The sequence below is a fragment of the Pelodiscus sinensis genome, chromosome 3, assembly GCF_049634645.1.
Source record: "Pelodiscus sinensis isolate JC-2024 chromosome 3, ASM4963464v1, whole genome shotgun sequence".
Taxonomy (NCBI): Eukaryota; Metazoa; Chordata; order Testudines; family Trionychidae; genus Pelodiscus; species Pelodiscus sinensis.
Window position 1 is genome coordinate 6,235,165 of NC_134713.1, and position 19,716 is coordinate 6,254,880.

A 19,716-nucleotide genomic window follows, 5' to 3' on the forward strand; every position below is an offset into this window, starting at 1 on the left:
CCCACTCCGAACTCAGCCCCGCACGGCATTCTGGGGGAGGAAAAATAAAATAACGTAGGCGCCGCCATATTGTCGTACGGTAACTGAGGAACAAGACCCCTCGGGGACATACCGGAAATACACCCTGGGCCTCGCGCCGCGGTGTGTGATGGGAAAAGGCCTCGGGATGTATTTCCGGGGAGGGGTCGGAGCGGGAGGTTTGAGCGCGAGTTTCCATAGCGACCGCGGGGTGAGTCCTGAGCCGCTGCCGGTGCCCATCCCCAGAGCGCAGGGACAGGGCCGGCTCGCCCGCCCCGGCCACCCATCCCGGGAGCGGGGCCAGAACCGGGGCGCCAGGCCCCGAGCGTCCCCCCCCCCCCCCCGGGACTTCTCCGTGCGTGAGGGGAGGCATCGCGCCTCGGGCTCCCCGCCTGCCCCCGGCCGGGCCCGAGAAGCGCTCTCCCCGGGGATGGTTCATGAAGTAGCCCAGGGGGGTTTACCCCGCCCCTTTGAAGGGCCCCTTCTCCCCTGCAGGGGGGGGCAGATCAGGCCACTGGCTCTCCCACGAGTCTAGGCAGCCCCTTAGACTAACAAGCTGGCTTATGAGGTGACGAGCTTTCGCGGGCCGCACCCACTTCCTCAGGGCTGCATCTCTACCACCAGCCACGCTGTCCAGCATTCGCACGCGCAGATCTTTAACAATGGCGATTGCCTGTCTCCTAGAGCTGGAAGGGACCTTGAAGGTCACTGAGTCCAGTCCCCTCCCTGCCTTCACAGCAGGACCAATCCCTCCTCCCCAATCCCTAAATGGCCTCTGCAAGGATTGAACTCGCCACCCTGAGTTGAGCAGGCCCATGCTCAAACCACTGAGCTATCCCTCCCCCTGAACCTGGCTCTTCTGGGATGTAATCTGCTCACCAGGGGCAGGTAGATTCCCTAGATTGTCGCGCCCTGTCCATCGCTATCTGAGAAGTATTTGCTTATCAGATAGTCGATTAGTCCTGAGCATCCCTACTCTAAAGCATTTTCCTCCAACGCGTCTTTGTGAAAGTGGCTTCTCAGCATATGGGCCCCACCCATCCTACTTCTCTGTCTCAGGTGCAGGAAGAGTCGATGAGTCACTTTGTGAAAATAGATCAGAATTGTTTTATTCTATATGCATGGTCCCAAACCAGACTGGAGAGATAGTGCCTGTGCTCCTCCTAATGTCTTGCAATCCGCTCCATAGCCCATGCTCTGCAGCAAGAGAAAAGCCCCCAGTGCAGGGATTTTCACAGGCTGGAAACTAGGGATGCTAAATGACATGTAATTAGGTAACTGTGTGGCAGGCATATATTTTGTCAGTTATACATTTACCTGATAAGCAGCTCTGCACTGAAAGTACCTAAGGAGCCAGCGGGCAGGTAGGCTAACTCAGTCTTGGCTTGCGCCTGGTCCCAGTAGCTACCCCCGGCTGCAGCTCTGCATTAAAAGTACCATATAGCCAGTGGGCAGGCAGGTTGGCTCAGTCCTGGCTTTGGAGTAGCTGCAGGGACCCAGCAGGACCCTGGACTGAGCCAGCCTGCCTGGCCACCGTCTCATAGGTACTTTGAATGCAGTCAAAGCGGGTGTGGGGGGGCATAGCTGCCAGTACCTGGCTTGAGCCAGGACTGAGCCAGCCTGCCCACTAAATCTTTACTCTCAGAGCCACAACGGGGTAGGGGGTGGGCATCTGCCTATTGATTAATCATTTAACTGAATACACTATTACATCCCTACTGGAATCATTGTACCATCTAATCCCTTCAGTACATTACCCTGGAGTGTAAAAGAATGATCTTTCGTTTTCAGAACAGACAATCTTGTGACGTTCCTAGTGCCTTTGCAGTGTAATTCCATGGGGAAAGTACCACGCTAGTCCAAGTCCTCTGTTCCACACCATACACTCTCGGCATTGCTTAAAAACTAAACTTCACAATGGAAGAGGCAACAGCTTACCTGAGAGATGGTAAGTTGTCAGAGAACTATGTAACAATGGCCTGCAGAAACAAAGGGTATTAAATGTGAGGTGTCCTCCAGTGTGGTGAATGTGATATTCTCCTCATTCAAAATCACTTCTTAAGATCCATTTCTGCCATAATATCAATGCCTGGCTTTTGTGTAGCGGATGTCCAACTACTTTGCAAAGGAGGAAAAGATCATTATTTCTATTTTACAGATAGGAAAAAAAGAGAGGTGTGAAGTGACTTGCCCAAAGTTACCCAGTAAATCTGGAATCTTGTGTTTCTTCAGGTCCAATTCAGTGTGCTAGCCTCTAGCCTTCGCTGCCTCAAGAAATTAGTGAGCTAGCAATGGTTATATCAAGGGGCATTTAGGACCCAGTCATATGTACAATAAGACAAAAAAGCCTCATAACCTTATGTTGTTTCTCTTTCCCCTACCCTTTGTAAATTTGTGATGGTTAGGGTCTCTCTTCATGTATCTATACTGTATGATTGGTGCTACTGCAATAAAAGTAGGCATAGCAGAATTCAGTTTTTGTTTCCCTATTTTGACTACAGATTTTTATTTTTAAGATTGTACCCTCAATTAGCACGACTTGCTTTTTAAATGTTTGCTGGCAAGTAAAGGGGAGGTGTAGGGTTAGGGCAGCGCTGTCCGGGAGGCTGCCAAGGGAGGGCCAAGACACGAAAGCTCAAGGAAGACTGATCCTAGCAGAGCAGAGAGTCCTGGCCAGGGCCATGGGGGAGATCATCCTGCTGCTGAATGGCTCCTGTCTGGGGTTGGAACCATTCAACAGCAGTGTGTCCTCCCTCATACAGCACATTGCCTTATCATTGTGTCCTAGGTAGGGGGCTCTGGACCACAGCCTTCTCTGCACCTTGACCCTGAAAAAATTGAGTGTCACTAACCCCGAGGACATGCGGGGAGCTCTCTGCAGCCCAGCTGTCCCACGGGTGAAGGAACTGGGCTGTGACAGCAGTTCCACACAGCTCCCTGCATAGCCGCTGGGTTGGTGACGCCCAATCCTTGCGCACACACCGTGAGAAGGCAGCACTCCCTCTAGCTGTTACAGATTTATATTTTTTTTTGTTGATTTCAGTGTGTCAGCTAATAATTAATTTTAAAATCCTGCCCAGGTTAGATGCAAATAATTGCAGACTGGGTTTAACTGTATGCCTCTTTCCTGGAGGGGTCCTGTCCCATCTGGAAAAGCTGGAAGCTCATGCACGGACACTAGCACTGAAGCAAGAAGAAACTCAGCAGCAACAGGAGAAGTTGGCCAGGCTCCGAGCAAGAGTCCAGGAACTGAGACTCCAGAGAGATGAACTCCAGACCAAAGTTAACCTACAGCAAGTTGGGGTAAGTTAAGACACCCTATATCACGCAGAACAATGGTTCCCAACCTTTTTTGCACTGTCGACCCGTTCACCCATTCACAAATTTTCCGTGAACTGGTAGCATTTTATTTTCATATTCATTATGCAAATAAAATGTTACTGTCTGCCAAAAGCTCCAGCCCCCAGAGCCTGTGTGAACAGCTGGCTTCAGATCACCAGGCCTCCCAGGACCAGCCATGCAGCTCTGGCCCCAGTGGCTAAGGGCTGCCTGTGATGTATTTCTGGCTGTGATTCCAATTGAGGCTGCCAGAGCAGCCGCAGGCCACCCTGCGCACAACTCCAGCTCCAGCCAGAGCAGCCACAGGTCGTCTGCCATGCGGCTCTGGCCCTGGCCTTTGGCGCAGCTGTGAGCTGCCTGCCACACAGCTCTGGCACCAGTCACCTGAGCAGCCATGGGCCACCTGCCACGTGGCTCTAGCTGCAGCAAGGGCCATCGGAGCAGTTGTGGGCTACCTGGCTCCAGCTCTGGCCCTGGCTACTGGAGTAGCTGCGGGCCACCTGCCATGTGGCTTTGGTTCAGACCACTGGAGGAGCCGTGGGCCATCTGCCACGCAGCTCTGGCTCTGGCTGGGGCTACTGGAGAAGCAATGGGCTGCCCACAACACGGGTCCAGCTCTGACTCCAACTGGAGCAGCTGCCACCCGCCATACAGCCTGTAGCTCCAGCACTGGGGTAGGGCTGAGTCTAGGGCAGGGCCATATGGTGGCTGCCCTGCTGCTCATGGGGCACCACATGGCCCCACCCTGGAGCAACTGAGCAGCCACTGTGTGGCTCTGATGAAGAGGTGGGCGAACCTCAGAATGAACACTGGCTGGGTGGTGTTCCCAAGACCTGGCCCCCAGAGCTGCCGTGGACAACAGCCAGTGGTTCATTGACTAGCACCAGTCCATGGACCAGAGGTTGAGAACTGCTGACAGAAGTGGCAGAAAGTCCCTGACGAGTTTGTCCTTCCAGACTGTGTTTTTATGTATTTGTATGATTTTTGTAATACAACCTGTAGCTATTCTTACTCATTTTTTTTAAAATAACTTGAAGTTGCTGGCTTGAGAGAACCTCCATTAACTGAGAAGGTGCAGCGCTGCCCTGCCCTGCTACTTGCAAAGAAATCTGTCCCTGTTACAGAATTTTTCTTGTCATAAAACAGTATTCCAAACAACCTTTCTTCTGCTCCCCAGCAGCAGCTTGGCCATCCTTTGTACAGAGATTGCTTAGTTTTCGTGATTTCTTACTAGCTTTTCTTTCATATCTTTTGTAGCTCATCAGGCAGGAAAGGGGCACTGGCAGTAATGTGGAGCCCATTCAAGCAGTGGAGGCCAGAGGGAAAGCTCTTCTAAAATGGGAAGTGGAAAATGTCAAGTCCATGCTGCAAGCCTTTCATCTGACAGGTAAAATCCTGAGATCTGTGCAAACTGGTGCCCTGCAGTCCATAGTCAGTCCCTTATATATAGGTAGGTAGGTATCCTTGAGCCTAGCTGCTGGTTTTATATAGGTTTATCATTTTGAAGGATGAGCTTTATATCTAGCTGATTCTTTTCTATTAGCAGTGCTAGCTTATTACTTAAAAGCACAAGTCATCAAGAGTCTGGAGGTGCTAGAAAAATAGCAACTGCGCTTCAAAGAGATTAACTCCCCTGGGTTCCTGTTGTCTGTCTCCTCCAATTCTCCATTTAGCATTAAAGGTATCCAGGATACTGAGTTACACCCTGTGTCGTCAGAATCAACTCTCATTGGCTGAGCCTTCCTGAAAGGCAGGACAATGTTTCTAACTGTCTGAGTCTTCTCAGATTACTACAGTACTTGAATGTGCATCACTTTCACCATGGTTTCCTGTTTCTCTAATTGAAATATAATTAAACCAGTCTTGCAACAATGCAGATGAGTTAATTATGGGAGCAGTTCTCAACCTTTTTAGATGGTTATAAGTTTAATGAATCTTGGACCTTGCCTATGCCAGGTAGAGCATGCTGCCTTCCACTACTCAATTGTGCATTCTTTAACACAACACTGAGCTTGGGCTACTTGTAATTATAAGACTGGTTTGGAGAAGCACAAGCTCCATGTATGCAGCTGTGTGGAAGGTGAGCAGAAACATACCAGAATCCAGCACCGAAGCTCAGTGCAAGAAGTTGGGAACCCAGAATACTGGGCACAAAATCCTGAACTCACTAGAAGGTTGAGGAATGGGGTGTTATAAAAATGATTCTAGGAGGTGTGCTTCTTAATTCTTCCAAATCTTTAATCATTTTAGGAACCCTGTCTATGGACTAAATGTGTCAGGTGTTCCCTCTATATATGGAATACAAAGTTAGCAGTCCATGCCCCCTAGAAAAGCTTCCTTACAATAATGTTTTAGATTGGTATTGAATAAAGTCCCCTTTTTTGTATCCAAGGGATTAGTGGGAAATTGACCAAACAAGGAGTCTGTTTCTGCATCAGCACTGCTTATGAACGCACCTACCTGGATTCCTACTACCTGGACCTCCTCATACAGCAACCAGTCCAGATTCGTCACCACTCTGTCCCCATTTTCATCCCCTTAGAGGAAATAGCTAAGAAGTACTTACAGACCGACATCAAACGCTTCCTGGCTATGTTGTCTGATCACCTGAATGCTTATGCTGGAAGGAAATACCAGGCAGATCAGTTACAGGTACCAATGGTCTCCAAAACCACATTAATCTGTTATTTAGCCTTGTGTACCAATAGGGAGTGAAACGGTGTGGGATTGTTCTTCACCCATACCCCTTAATATATGGGTAAAGTTACAGTAAATCTGAGGTGGGAAGTAAATCTGGTCCATCTGTGACCAACAGTACTAGCTATGCCCTTGAGTGGCCCATTTAACTTTCTGCTTTGGTTTCCACATCTCTACAATGTTCCATGTCTATACAACAGTTACAGGGTGTTAAGAGGATTGATCAGTTAACATTTAAGCTCTTTGAAGACCTATGATAAGTGAGTGTTGCACTCCAAGTACACATGCTGTGGCAGAGGGGGGAAATGCACATGTGGTAGTGTCATTTGTTTAAATCTTAGCAACTGTGTCAGGCTGTACATTTCCTAAAAGCCTCTGGGCATCAGCGCCTGCATGGTATTTTTATGTGATGAAAATTTTGTGGATAATTGTCAGTCTGCACTAGGGATATGAATGACTAGTCGACAGGCTAGTCACTTCGTGACCCCCACCCTTGCTGCCTCTATCAGAAAGATGCAGCAAGGGGGGGGGGGCGGGAAAGAAGAGAGGGTGCTTCAAAGCAGCAGTGCTGCATGAAGCCTGGGGCCAGACCCCGGGCTCGCTGCAGCGCTGCCCCTTTGAATCACTATGTGGAGCCATGGGTCCCTGGGCTGCATGCAGCATTTAAAGTGGCAGCACTGTGTGGAGCATGGGGTCAGCTGGGGACTCTCCCACGGAGCCCAGGCTCCATGCGGCGCTGCTGCTTTGAAACGCCATAGGGAGCACAGGGCCAGTGAATCCCCCACTGGCCCCATGTTCCCCACAGTGCTTTCGCCTGTAAAGTGTAGCAACAGCCTTGGAGCTATTGCTATACTTCAAAGGCTGAAGCGCCCTTATCAACTAATTGAATAGTTGATGCAAATTGCATCGACTATTTGATTAGCTAAACAATCGAAATTTTACATTCCTAGTCTGCACGAGGAGCTGTTTAGTGTAGCTCCTACAAAGGAGCATTCAAGATTCCAGTTTTAGGTGTTTCATTGCTAGTTATAGCATGAAATACAAACTCACTTGATTGATGGAATGTCTTAAATGTGTTACCATGCTTCACATAAAATATATATATTTTGGTTTTAGAGTAAGGAAAATCACAAAGCCAAAATGCACACCTCAAAAAAGCTCTTTGGAATATGACTTTATTTTTTCTAAACATATGCGAGTTAGGAAACTTGGAATTAAGATTCCATAAACAACTTTAACTCTGCTCCACCTCATATCCAACACACAGTTTATTTATGTCCATGTACCTCTTCTAGATTTCCAGTATAAGCCATGAGTCCCCAGTGTACTGTCTTGTGTTCTGCCATTTTACCGCCCACCCATTACATGGTGTGTGTGTGTCTGGGGGAGGGTTAATGCTAATCTCTCCATAGCCTCTTCTCCAAACTAACTTGGTTCTTTTATCTTTGGTACACAGAAGAGAGAGATTCCTTTCCTCCTCCCACCTGCCTTTTATATTCAGTATTGCAACATCTTACCTTTTTGTCCACAAGTGCCCTCCACTAATAACCATTCAGTTATTCTGAAAACCTAGTCTGCCATGTCCATGCTCTACAGAATACAAATGCCACAATCCTCATACCAAACTGGGTGGGGTTGCAACTTCTTTGGAGGATAGGGACATAATTCAAAATGACCTTAGCAAGTTAGAGAAATGGTCAGAGGTAAACAGGATGAGGTTTAATAAAGAGAAATGCAAAGTGCTCCACTTAGGAAGGAACAATCAGTTCCATACATACAAGATGGGAAGCGACTGTCTAGGAAGGAGCATGGCGGAAAGGGATCTAGGGGTCATAGTGGACCACAAGTTGAATATGAGCCAACAGTGTGATGCTGTTGCAAAAAAAGCAAATATGATTCTAGGTTGTATCAACAGGTGTGTTGTAAGCAAAACTCGTGAAGTCATTCTGCCGCTCTACTCTGCACTAGTTAGGCCTCAGCTGGAGTACTGTGTCCAGTTCTGGGCGCCACATTTCAAGAAAGATGTGGAGAAATTGGAAAGGGTACAGAGAAGAGCGACAAGAATGATTAAAGGTTTAGAGAACATGACCTATGAAGCCAGGCTTCATGAACTGGGCTTGTTTAGTTTGGAAAAAAGAAGATTAAGGGGGGACATGATAGCGGTTTTCAAATATCTAAAAGGGTGTCACAAGGAGGAAGGAGAAAATTTGTTCCTCTTGGTTTCTGAGGACAGGACAAGGAGTAATGGGCTTAAAGTGCAGCAGGGGAGGTTTAGATTGGACATTAGGAAAAAATTCCTAACTGTCAGGGTGGTCAAACATTGGAATAAATTGCCAAGGGAGGTGGTGGAATCTCCCTCTCTGGAGATATTTAAGAACAGGTTAGATAGACATCTGTCAGGGATGGTGTAGACGGAGCTTGATCCTGCCTTGAGGGCGGGGGGCTGGACTCGATGACCTCTCGAGGTCCCTTCCAGTCCTATTATTCTATGATTCTATGCATTATAGAGATGATGCTCCGTGTGTCAGGATATAGTGTGGGATAGATTTGAGATGTTTTGGGCAGTCTGAACTTCAGGTTTTCTGACCTGAAATAAAAATGTGTGCCAGCTCTGATGTTTTACTGTGAAGCTGTTGTTTGAGGTATATACAATATGGTTCCAGACTTAAATCGATCAGACCTTAGACTTTGTTTTTAAGATTTAACAGAGGGAGAAATCCCAGCCCCCACTCCCTGAATGGGTCCCTTTCATAGCTTACTGCTTCTGTTTGTCATCTTCCCTATAGGAACATTTTTCAGCTTTCCTTGAAGGAACCTTGCAGAGAAACCTCTTGCAGAATGTCCTGCTCTTTAACTATGACGTGGAAACAGAAAGCAAGACCTTTCCATTCAGAGCAAAGCTGGTTTATGGAGATGTCACTCGCTGTCTTCCAACGGAGGCCATAATTACATGTAAAGGTAAAAGGACATCTGTGTCCATTCAGAGAACATTTGTATGGGAGCAAGAGCACCGCAAAACAATCTGCACTGAGGCTTTCGTGGTCTGTTTGGGGTCATATGATTATTATTATTATTCACCATTTGAATTTCAGGACAAGAAAGGAATAAGCAACTTTTCTTAATTCCGCTTTGCCACAGGGCGCAAGGTCACATGATTCTTTGGTGTCTGGGGCTCTGCTCTGAAAAGGTTATGGCCTGATACTGTAAACATTTTACAGACTTGCTAGAGCTCCCATCTTAGCAGGACTGTAAGATGGTTCCAGATCTTTAGGGGCATTGCTAGGTCTGAGATGTATGGGGAACCAGGACTGGGAAGAGTGTGTGTGCAGGAGCGCATTCACGAATAATCTCAGAAAGATGCATGTTAGTGTATTACATAGAAGAAATTCAAATAGCAAAAAAATGGGGGTGCATGTGATAGGGGTGGCTTCTGCCCCACTAGTCTGAAGCAATTTCCTCCCCAGCCCTTGCCCGCCAAGGCCGGGCTGCCTGCAGGGTGCCTGGGCCTGCCTGCAGACAGGTGCTTCAGCCCCCACCAATTAGCAGTTAACAGGTTAACTTTCCACGTCCCTGCCAGCGAGTGATGCGGAAAGGAGCATGTGACAGGAGCATGCCTCGGGGACCTGGCTACCAGCAATTAGAAAAGTGGCACTGGCAACCCTAGCTATGCCTGTCTCAGTGCCAGGAAAAAGTGGGGCCTGAAGCCATTTGCTCCCCTCCAGTGCTGAGAGAGCCACCCTCTCAGAGCAGCTGCATGTGAACGGAGACAGGAACAGGGCAGTGTAAAGAAGACAGGAGAGAGAAGGAAGGAGAACAAAACAGAGTGACAGATGACACCAGATGGGGAGATGGAGAGAAATCAAAGAAAGGAGCTTTGCTAGGGGTAATATTGAATTCCTTTCAGCTACCCTAATTTGCTGGTTTCTCTTTGGAGCAGGGGATGTTTCTGCATCACTGTTGGAGAAGACAGCAGCTCATTCAAACTTGTTCTGCCATACAGCTCTGCACAAAGCCTTTGATTCCTTCAAAAGAGCAGCAGAAAGACTGGAACAAACGGCATAAGTGGACAGCACCTGTCCCCAGATCCCATGTACTTACTGTGCCTTCTGATCACTGGAAAGCTCCTTGGGAGGCTGCTTTTCAAACTGGACTGCAGCCACGTTGCAGGAAAATGCCGGAGGAACAGCTAAAACAGGTAATAGTATTGAGAACACTGGATCCTTGCGTGGATTAGATGTTTGTTCTCCAGATAGCCTTGTAGAGCTCCTCCCCTCTTGTGTATTGCTAAAGGATTGTTGAAAGACTAATAACATAGTTGCTACTGTGGCTCCATAATACTTCGCCAGACTGGAAAGAAAACAGATGTGGGAAATCTCTTTCACCATTGGAATGGGAAACGAGAGACTTTCAGAACTGTCAAGTCAACTTGACAAAAATGTGACGAATCAGCCCTCGTGAAAGCTACCAGGAAGTGGCCTCGGTGCCTGCAGTCTTTCCTCTAGCCCTGTAATTTCTGCAGGGCTCCGCAATGGTTCTGCTGTATGGGTCAGGCTTATGTTATAGCACTTATACTCTTAAACCTGTTACTAAATGTGCCTCATGACTAAAGCAGCGATAATCTTAAAAATCTAATTTATGTGTTACTATGGTAGCGTGTGGTTATTTCTCTCAAGTAGGATGAGTGATATTTGACTAGGCAGATTTTCTTCACACTTCTCATGTATCAGCCCAGTGCAACAGTGTTTGAGTTGCACATACTGCAGAGAACTGTTTGATTTTAAAAATTCCTCTGGAATAAAACAAATGTTAGATTTTATTATAAGCCCTGCAGGAGGCCAAATTTAGCCTGCTCTTCCCTTAAATTACAACCTGAAGTTCTGATACATTGGCCTAGATTTTTTTTATTACAGCTGCATCATTTCTGAGTAGAATGTTGTTGAAAGCTAATTTGTAGGGGGTTCTAATGAAGATTTGCAAAGAATTGAGCAGATTGTTGCAGAAATACTTGATTCTCAATTGCAATCGTTTGTCATAAGAATGGCCATATTGGGTCAGACCAAAAGTCCATCTAGTCCAGTATCCTGTCTTCTGACAGTAGCAAATGCCAGGTGCTCCTGAGGGAGTGAACAGAACAGGGGATCATCAAGCGATGTCTCTCCTGTCATCCATTTCCAGACTCTGACAAACAGAGGCTAGGGACACCATTCCTACCCCTCCTGGTTAGTAAGTATTGATGGCCCTAACTTCCAGGAATTGATCTAGTTCTTTTTTGAACACTGTTAAAGTCCTGGTCTTATCCTCTGGCACAGAATTCCATGGGTTGACTGCATTGTGTGAAGAAAAACTTCTTTTTGTTTGTTTAAAACCTGTTACCTATTAATTTCATTTGCTGCTTTGAACTAACCCCTCTTCCCTCCTCTCCACCCCCTTTGCTGCCTTTCTCTGATAGAGGCAGCAAGAGGGAGGGAATCAGCTAGTTGGCTGACTAGTCGATAAGCATTTGCTTATCGGATAGTCAACTAGTTCTTAACATCCCTACTCTGGACTCGTCGTGCATACAGCTGTGCAAAGTGGGTGTAAGTAGTGGTGCGCAAAGTGGGTGTAAGTAGTGGTGCACAAAGACCACGCTTTAATTATGGCTGCACTGGCCTTGATGTTCCTGGGCCCAAATTCAGACCTGGTGAAAATGGCCACCCCTCCTAGAGGGTGTAAATTGCACTTGTTTCCCCTCCTTCCCAGAATGGGCATGCTGTGCAAGCAACGCTCCTTTTCTGCCTCTCTTCGGAGCATGACCAATTACTGCTTCACTTCCACCACTGCTGAATTCGGCCATGGGGGATGTTGACGACTGAACCCCACATTGTCTCTGGTCTTGTGGACGAAGACGAGCTGAGTCAAGTGCTCTGAATTTTACTTCCAGCTAAGAAAGCTTGGAGCAAGTCAATTATGCCTGGCCTACATTTGAAAATTCGGTCCATTTAACGACAGTCATGCATGTGAACAAAGCCACCCCTGGTGCAGAGTCCCCACGTAGCCACCAACCCAGCAATGGCATTGCAGGGAGATGGATTACCTGCACAGACAGGACAAAGCACAGCTGTGCGCCTGCTGCACCGTTGGATGTGTGGACAAACCCTTAGGCTCCTGAAAAGCCCACTGGGCTTGAATGCCTTTACAAATTGGGCCTCTGTGCCTTTGGTTCCCCCATCTGGAAAGCTGCAATTCCTGCGGAGGTGCTTCCCGAGTTCCAGCTGAAAAGGCATTCCGCCTGCGCTAAATACTTGTACCACCTGCCCCTGATAGCTCCCAGAAACTATTCACAGGCATGAAAATCCATGCTGAGGCATGTTGTCCTTCCCTTGCTGTGTTTTGAGCAGAACTCCACATGGGGTGAGGCCATGAGGTACTTGAACATCCGGCAGCAAAGACAGCAGGGAAGTGTTCAGGACAAACTGGACACAAGATCATCTTTTAACTTCAACTGGTTCTATTCAAGAAACTAGAGAAATAATTACATTGCTTTTGTTTTTCAACAGAATAGTGGATGAAGGCTTTAATAAAACAGTCTTGTTCTTTGCCAATATCTGTCCATCTCTTCCTTAAAGCGATAGCAAAGGTGAAAACAGCAGAGAGCGGAGTGCAAGGCAGTAGCGGATAGAGAAATCCGCAAATAGTCTAACAGACACAATTAAAAATATAAATGTCAATCTGTATCTTTTATATATATATTTATATATTTGAAATACACAACATTGGTTTTTATTTCTTCACCTCCAAGTCAAAGGAAATATTGCACCCTCGCTCTGATCTCCTAGCTACGGTGGCTTAGGGCAAGAATGAGCATCGTGTGAACTACCAGAAAACCCAAGTGCCCCAGAGATTTTTTTCCTCTTACCACCTACCTTGAGTTTTTCTCTCTCAGCAACAAGCCTGAAGTGGAGGCCAGATCTGTGGCCCTAACTAAAATCCATGCCACCTGCCTCTCTTGACTGAACTACCACAGTACACAGGAGTCTACCGCAATTGTGAGAGCTCCTGAAATGCTGTGAGGCTTCCGCCTTCCCACCATCCAGCCCCGTGTCAGCACGAGGTTCCACGTGTAAGCTGTAGGAGAATCAGACCAGTCCCTCCCGTCTCCCTTCTGCTAAGCTGCAGATGTGGAGCTGAAGTCAAGCAGACCCCTCTAAGATAAACCTCCAGGAAAAAAGGATCAGGCCAGGGGTTGTTTTCTCTTAAATCTAGACAGTGGGTTGAAAGATGTTACTATCAGTCTCGTTTCTAGAGTACTGGGCATTCGAAGCTGCTTGCCTCTCGCCAATGGGAGGCACTGGACTTCAGTCACTAGTGGGAGCACGAGCCCAGCTCCATCATGAGCTGTCGACCACCTGGTGCGGTAGAGTCACTGAGGAGCCATTGATGAAAGAGCCCTGCTTCTCCCGGCCCTTCAGGAAGAAGGTCATCAGTTCCCCTTTGCCTTTGACGTAGACGGCCCCCCGGCGCACAAAGCGGAAGCCGTACTCCTTCAGGATGAGATGGGTCTCCTCCACCACCTGCACAGATGAGCAGATACAGGGCGATGGGGTGTCAAGGCAGAGGTGATGGCGTGGCTGTGTTTACTGGGCAATGCCATTCTACCACCTCACCCTCAGCCTGGGGGCTGTACCCTGGGCCATGAAGCGTTTACACTGCCCCTTTCATTCACTTCCATGGCCAGCTGGCATTTTGTAGCAGAAAGTCACCTGGGAGGGTCAGTGGCTTTATGGCACAGAAGTGCCAGGAACACTCTCCAGAGCTCCTACCCTACTGCCCATCTGCCAGCCATTACACTTGGTATCTGCAGTGGCTTTTGTGTCTCTCTCTATGCTCCTCCATGCCTTTCACTGCCTCGTCTTCTCCTTCACTTCCCTTAGTCCCAGCTTGCTTCCTCCTTTATGCACCGGCCCCTGTGCCTGGAACAGCCTCCCATCAATCAGGGCCAGGTTTGGAGAATGAGGTCATCTATCTCCAGTGCTACATACACTCGCTTTTGCTGCAATACTTTATACCACCTCGCCTGTCAAAGCGCAACGGCTGCCTCCCAGGAACTCTCTTCCCAGGATTAAGGGTAGCTGAAATTTTCCATTCCAACCCCCTCTTTTCACTGGCTCACAGCTTGCAGCTGAGCTGACATGGGTAGGCCCAGCATTGGAGGGGAACGTGCTCACCCACCTGTATGTTTCCCATCACACCCGTTGACTCCATTCTGCTGGCTACGTTCACGGTGTTCCCCCAAATGTCGTAGTGTGGTTTGCGGGCGCCGATCACGCCTGCCAGCACCCCTCCTTTGTTCATGCCTGCAGATGGGGCACAAGGACAGCCTGACACTCCTACCTGCATCCCGCAGTGGGTGGGAGCACTTGCCCTGGGGGCAGAGGAATCCACATACACAACCAACCAGAACCCCCACGCATCCAGCATCACACACCGTATGCAGCACCCCAATGTCCTCCACGAGACACATGGCATCATGACACTTGTGGTGCCATCTCTCTCCCACGTGTTTGTGGGGCACCCATGCTCTAGTACACCCCTGTGGGGCCAGCACCCGGCACAGCGGTGTGCACACTTTCAGCTGATATGTCTAACTGAGGCTCCCGCTGTTTTCTTCAAAGCAGCGTTTGGCTGAAGGGGCGAGCAGCGTTCCGGCCTCCAGCGGGAGGCCCACTGGGAAGACCCTTACTCCAGCCCATGTCTGCTCCCTACCCTTCTGGTAGAAGTGCCCAGCACTAGCCCCAGAGAGCCAGGGCCGGCAGCTCTCCCAGTGCTCCTGCCATGCGAATGGTGAGATTTCTGGTTATCACCGGGCTTGGCTCATCTCCGCTCTCCCCTTCTATGGAAGTGGTATCTTTAAAACGAACATGACCGCGGGAGTGCTGTGGGGCTGGGATCTGCTCTGTAGATGTTTCAGTGGCCAAGAAGGGGCTTGGGTCGTGCTGAGAACCAGGCTGCTCGTGGAACAGGGTCCGTTCTTGGCACTGGCTTCTAAAAGGCCAGCTCTGCTCGTGGCCAAGACTGGGGTTTGTGTCAGTTTGCTATTGGCGACGTGCTCCGGTGGGGCAGGGGCCTGGCTCATTACCCAGGCTCTTCCACCTCGTGCTGCTATGCACACTCCCCCTTAGCGCTGCTCAGCTCCGCACGCACAGTTCCCCGCTATGCCTCGGCTCTCCACGGGGAAACAGAGGCCCCGAAAGGGGAAGCAACTTGCAGCAAGTCCCGCTCAGGGCTGGGATTCAAAAGCGAATGTCTCTGACTCCCAGATCCCTGCTCTAGAGCTCAGCAATGCATTTGGTGGCTACCCAGCCTGGCTCAGGACTTCAGGAGGACGGAGAAGCTGTGCGCTGACATGCACCAGTCTGGGGGAACCACCTGGGCTGTCTGTGGTCAGCAGCCACAAGAATGAGTCCTCTTTATGGCCACTCGGCCAGGGCTCTGCTCGCCTGCGGTGGAAGGGGACTGGGACCAAGCCCTGCTCTACGGGAATGCACGTATGAAAGCAACCAAAACATGTCTTTTGGTGCCAGGCCAGAGCTCTGCCTGGAAGGATCGGAGCCGGAGGCCACTGGAGCCAGTGGGGCTGGCTTGTCTCTCAATGCTGTGGAGTGGAGACAGGTGCCAACTTCCCCGCTAGCTGAGGGGTGCTTGACACCCCCCCTTTTCCCACCTGGGCATGGCCTCCACCCTGCCTCCTCCCACCCCTTCTCCCCCCAGCAGCTTGTACCACAAAACAGCTGTTTTCACTGTGGGTGGGAAGCACTGGGAGGGAGAGGGAGGAGTTGGTCAGCAGGGCTGCTGGCAGATGAGAGGCACTTGTGGGGAGGGGGAAGAAGGGGGAGCTGGCTGCCAGTGGGCCCTAAGAACCTGTTATTTTACCCCAGGGGCGCTCCAGCCCTGAAGCACCCACAGAGTCTGCACCTAGGCATGTGGCTATCCCCATTTAATCTCCCTCCCCCCAGTAGCAGACTCCAGTCATTCCCACAGAGCAGCACTTACCTATTCGGAGCATGAAGTTGTTGAAGGACTGGTAGTTAATGTTCATCAGGGTCACTTTCATGGCTAAGGCAAAGTCAGCCAAATCAGCTAAGTGCTGCCAACGCTCCTTCTCCGAAAGCTCCTCTTTCTGCAAGGCCAAAGCAAAGCAAAGCGCAGAGCCTGAGGGAGGCTGAGACCCGCCTGCCCCAGACTCCTCCCTCCCTCCCTCCCTCCCTCCCAGACAGGCCTGGTTCTCAGACTGCCTGGTTCCCCTCCTGGGCTTGACTGCTGCCCCATCTCCCTCCCTCTCTCCCCCCGGTACCTTCATGGTGGTGTTGTAGCCATTGGTGTTGACGTCGGGGGTCACTCCCGAAGCAGCCATGTAGGTGCTGCCAATGGTTTTAATCTTGGTGATGCACCGGAACTGTGGGTCGTCCAGGAGCTGAGACACCAGAGACAAACCCATAAACAGGGCAAGGCCATCCTTAGAGAGGTGGGGGGCTCAGAACAATCTGCCTTCCACCCCAAAGCCTGTCCCCGCCCTGCTTCCTCCTGGCCCTGCTCTGCCCCTGCCCTGCCCCCAATCCACCCCTTCCCCAAAGCCTGTCCCTGCACCACCCTGCCTATTCCCAAGCCCAGCTCCTGGCCGTATCACTCTGCTTTCCCCCACCCCGGAGACACGGCGACCCAGTTGGGAGAAAGAAGCAGAGCAGGCTGGGATTGGGTGGCAGGTGAGGAAAAGCCTGGCCCCTGCTACTGGCACTAGGCCCCCAAAGTCATTCGCCAGGCTGCCCTGGGCTGCACGGGGCTCCCCAAAGCACAGGGCCCACAGCGGTTGCCCAGAGCTGTCCAATAGATGGGGCAGGGTTGACTGTGGGGTGGCTGGAAAAGCAGCTCCCAGGCTGAGGAGGGGTGAGGTGACAGGAACTGCTGTAGTCCCCGCAGCAGGGAGGTTGGATATCGGTTATTTTAGTAATCGTGTAGCTGCAACGATTGGTGGTGGTGACACGGTTACTAAAATGCTCGCGCCCCCTCCCTCCCCCGGGAGTGGGACCGGCAGCCATTGCACTCCTGGCCCCACTCCCAGGCAGCTCCCTGCCACCCTGCACTGCTGCCTCTGTATCAGTGCAGGATGGCAGGCAGAGCCGGCCCGCGAGGGAATCTGGTTTAAAAATTGGTTCCCCATGCACACTGGCTCCCGCCTGCTGCCTCTGAACAGCAGCCCCTGTCAGTGGGGGGCCTAAATTCCCTGCACACAGAGGCATCAGCACAGAGGGTCAGGGAGCGGCAGCCCCATGGGATCCAGTGCTCATGGGAAGCCAGCTTTCAGCCAGATCCCCATAGGCATCCACCTCCATCTCTCCCCCTGCCCTTGCTGCCTCTGATACAGAGGCAGCAGGGCAGTATGGGTGCATGTAGTCATTTGGAAAGCCCAGGTTTTCTCGGTTAATCCTTGACGACTCTGTGCTAACATCCCTATACAGCAGACCTTCTGCGTTACGAACACCGCAGGCCTCATTTGGAAATGGAGGTGCACAAGCAGGCAGCAGCAGAGCCAAACAAAAAGCAACTACAGTACAGTCCTGCGTTAAGCAGAAGCTAGGGAATGAGATGTGATGGGGTAAGGAAACTGTTACTTTGCATGTTTTGTTTAAACGACAATGGTTAAAAACAGCATTTTTCTTCTGCACTGTAAAGTTTGAAAGCTGGGGAGAGTCCGGGTGCAGCAGTAAGCTTGTGAAAAAAACCACCATAAAGTTTTGTTACCAACCACCCCCGTTGGCCAGGTGTTCCTAACTCGGCGGGCCTACTGTACAGTATTTAAGACAACAGTGACACCTGGTGGCTGCCTTGCAGAATCACAAGCTGACTTTAGCTGCTGAGGCCCTGGCTGCACACTTCATTTGGAGAGGCCAAAACACAGAATTCTACGCTGTTACTCTCACTGTGAATCTGGACATGCCACTCATGGACACTACATATCCCAGCATGCACTGCTCTCTGGAACCAAGTGGAGGCTTCTCAGAACCTGGTGGAACATTGCATGCTGGGATCTGTAGTCTCCAGGGGGGCTGAAGTGTGGTTCAAGATTGGAGGGGCAGCCAGAGGGAATGCACAGCTGGCAAGGGAAGGTGAGGAGGCATTGGCCCAAACCTAAGGCTGCTTACAGCTGCGCCAATAGCAGCCTCAGCAAAGGGGCCTCACAGGGAGAGACCATTGCTCAGCTTGGCCAGGAAGGCTCTCTCAATGCCCGCGGGTACCCTACATTTCACTCCCAGCCTGTGCCCCCCAAGAGCTCCCCTGCAGGGCCAGCATGCGCCTAGCTCTGGGGAAGGCTGGCCCGGGTGCTGGGCTCACCGTGTCAAAATCCGAGATGATCTCGTTGAGGAAGCGCAGGCACTCGATCCCGCCGTTGTTGATACTCTCCTCCGTGTAGAAGTCGGCAAAGTTTGGGAGGGAGGCGAACATGACGCCAATTTCGTCATACGACTGGCTGTACAGCTCCTGTGGGACCAAACACCAGGCCTGACCTGCGGGCCTGCACTCCACTCTGTTGCAGTGCACTGTGTTGGCTCTGCCCAGCTGCAGGCAGGTACCCAAAGGGTCACCTAACCAACCCGCTTACTATTCCAGGATAGCTCGAACCTCCTGCTAGGCTCACTAGTTCTGTACAGTGCTACCCATCTCCTTGCTGAACACACAGCCCCAGTAGCTCCAGCACATTGCCAGGCCCCATCCCCCATTTCTCCTGGCTGGCAGGGGGGCTGGAAGTTTCAGCTCTCACCTCGTCCCGTTTCTTGGAGCCCAGGAAATGCCGGGCCACGTGCTCTGGCAACATGTTGGTGACCAGGGCCTCGTTCCAGCGCCTCATCTCATACACCCGCTCCTTCTGGTCATGGACATCGATCTTCCACAGGAACAACGTCCTGGCCAGCTTCTCCACCTGCACAAGGGGAAAGTGCCCTAGTGTCAGGCAGGGCCTCAGAGCGCTTCGGGCACAGTGACCTCCCCATGAGCACCCTGAGGCGCAGGCCTGGGGCAGGACTAGTTAGGGTACCGTGTAGGGACGTAAGCGACTGTCTGACTATCCGATAAGCATCTCTTTATCAGATAGTCTATTAGTGACTCAACTAGTCGCTTCCCCCCACCACTGCATCTATCAGAGAGAGGCAGCAAGGGGAGGGAACAGGAGCCAGTTCTGGGGGGAGCTGGCTTAAAAAGAGACGTCTCAGAGGTGGGGGGAGCGGAAAGGCAAGGCTCTTGCTACATTTCAAAATCAGAAGCGCCGCAGGGAGCACGGGGCGAGCAGGGGACTCAAGCAGTCCCCTGCTGTCCCAGTACTACCTGTGTGCTTTGCTTCTGAAATGTACAAGAGCCCTGCAGGGCTCTTGTACATGTCAAAAGCAGAGGTGCCCTTATCGACTAATGGATGGAATTCCATTGACTATTGGATTAGTTGATTCATCTAAATGTAACATCCCTAGCACCGTGCGCATGTCTGCAGCAGAGCCAGGAATGGAACACAAAAGTTCCACCCTCCAGGTCTCTGCTCTAACCACTCAACTCCACTGCCGCTCTCTGCCCTGCTCCATCTCCTCTGCCTGGAGCTTTTTGCTGTCCTGATGCAGTCACTGTAACATCCACAAGAGGGAG

The 19,716-nt window shown here is 50.6% G+C and overlaps 2 protein-coding genes across 6 annotated transcripts in view; one reads left to right on the top strand and one right to left on the bottom strand.

The window, feature by feature from the left end:
- Positions 1-3: 3 nt before the first annotated feature.
- On the top strand, positions 4-10,697 carry CENPO (centromere protein O). Of its 4 annotated transcripts, none has more exons than XM_025181493.2 (7): positions 4-141; positions 1,810-1,966; positions 3,152-3,321; positions 4,615-4,744; positions 5,750-6,009; positions 8,841-9,012; positions 9,989-10,697. In XM_025181493.2, the coding sequence occupies exons 2-7, from the start codon at positions 1,936-1,938 to the stop codon at positions 10,114-10,116; spliced, it is 891 nt and encodes a 296-aa protein (XP_025037278.2). In that variant the 5' UTR covers positions 4-141; positions 1,810-1,935; the 3' UTR covers positions 10,117-10,697. The 4 variants fall into 4 exon arrangements, with proteins under 4 accessions (XP_025037278.2, XP_006116787.2, XP_006116789.2 ...); XM_006116725.4 differs by having other exon boundaries at positions 93-229; XM_006116727.4 differs by having other exon boundaries at positions 93-229; positions 9,992-10,697.
- A 2,068-nt stretch (positions 10,698-12,765) lies between these two features.
- Positions 12,766-19,716, bottom strand: part of ADCY3 (adenylate cyclase 3) — a 110,355-nt gene continuing 103,404 nt past the window's right edge. For both annotated transcript variants that reach the window (XM_075923299.1, XM_075923298.1), the window contains 6 exons: positions 18,848-19,006; positions 18,421-18,567; positions 16,385-16,504; positions 16,084-16,210; positions 14,263-14,387; positions 12,766-13,604 (listed from right to left, as the gene is read on the bottom strand). In XM_075923299.1, the coding sequence (XP_075779414.1) occupies positions 13,422-13,604; positions 14,263-14,387; positions 16,084-16,210; positions 16,385-16,504; positions 18,421-18,567; positions 18,848-19,006 (861 nt within the window). In that variant the 3' untranslated portion in view covers positions 12,766-13,421. The remainder of the gene's footprint in view (positions 13,605-14,262; positions 14,388-16,083; positions 16,211-16,384; positions 16,505-18,420; positions 18,568-18,847; positions 19,007-19,716) is intronic.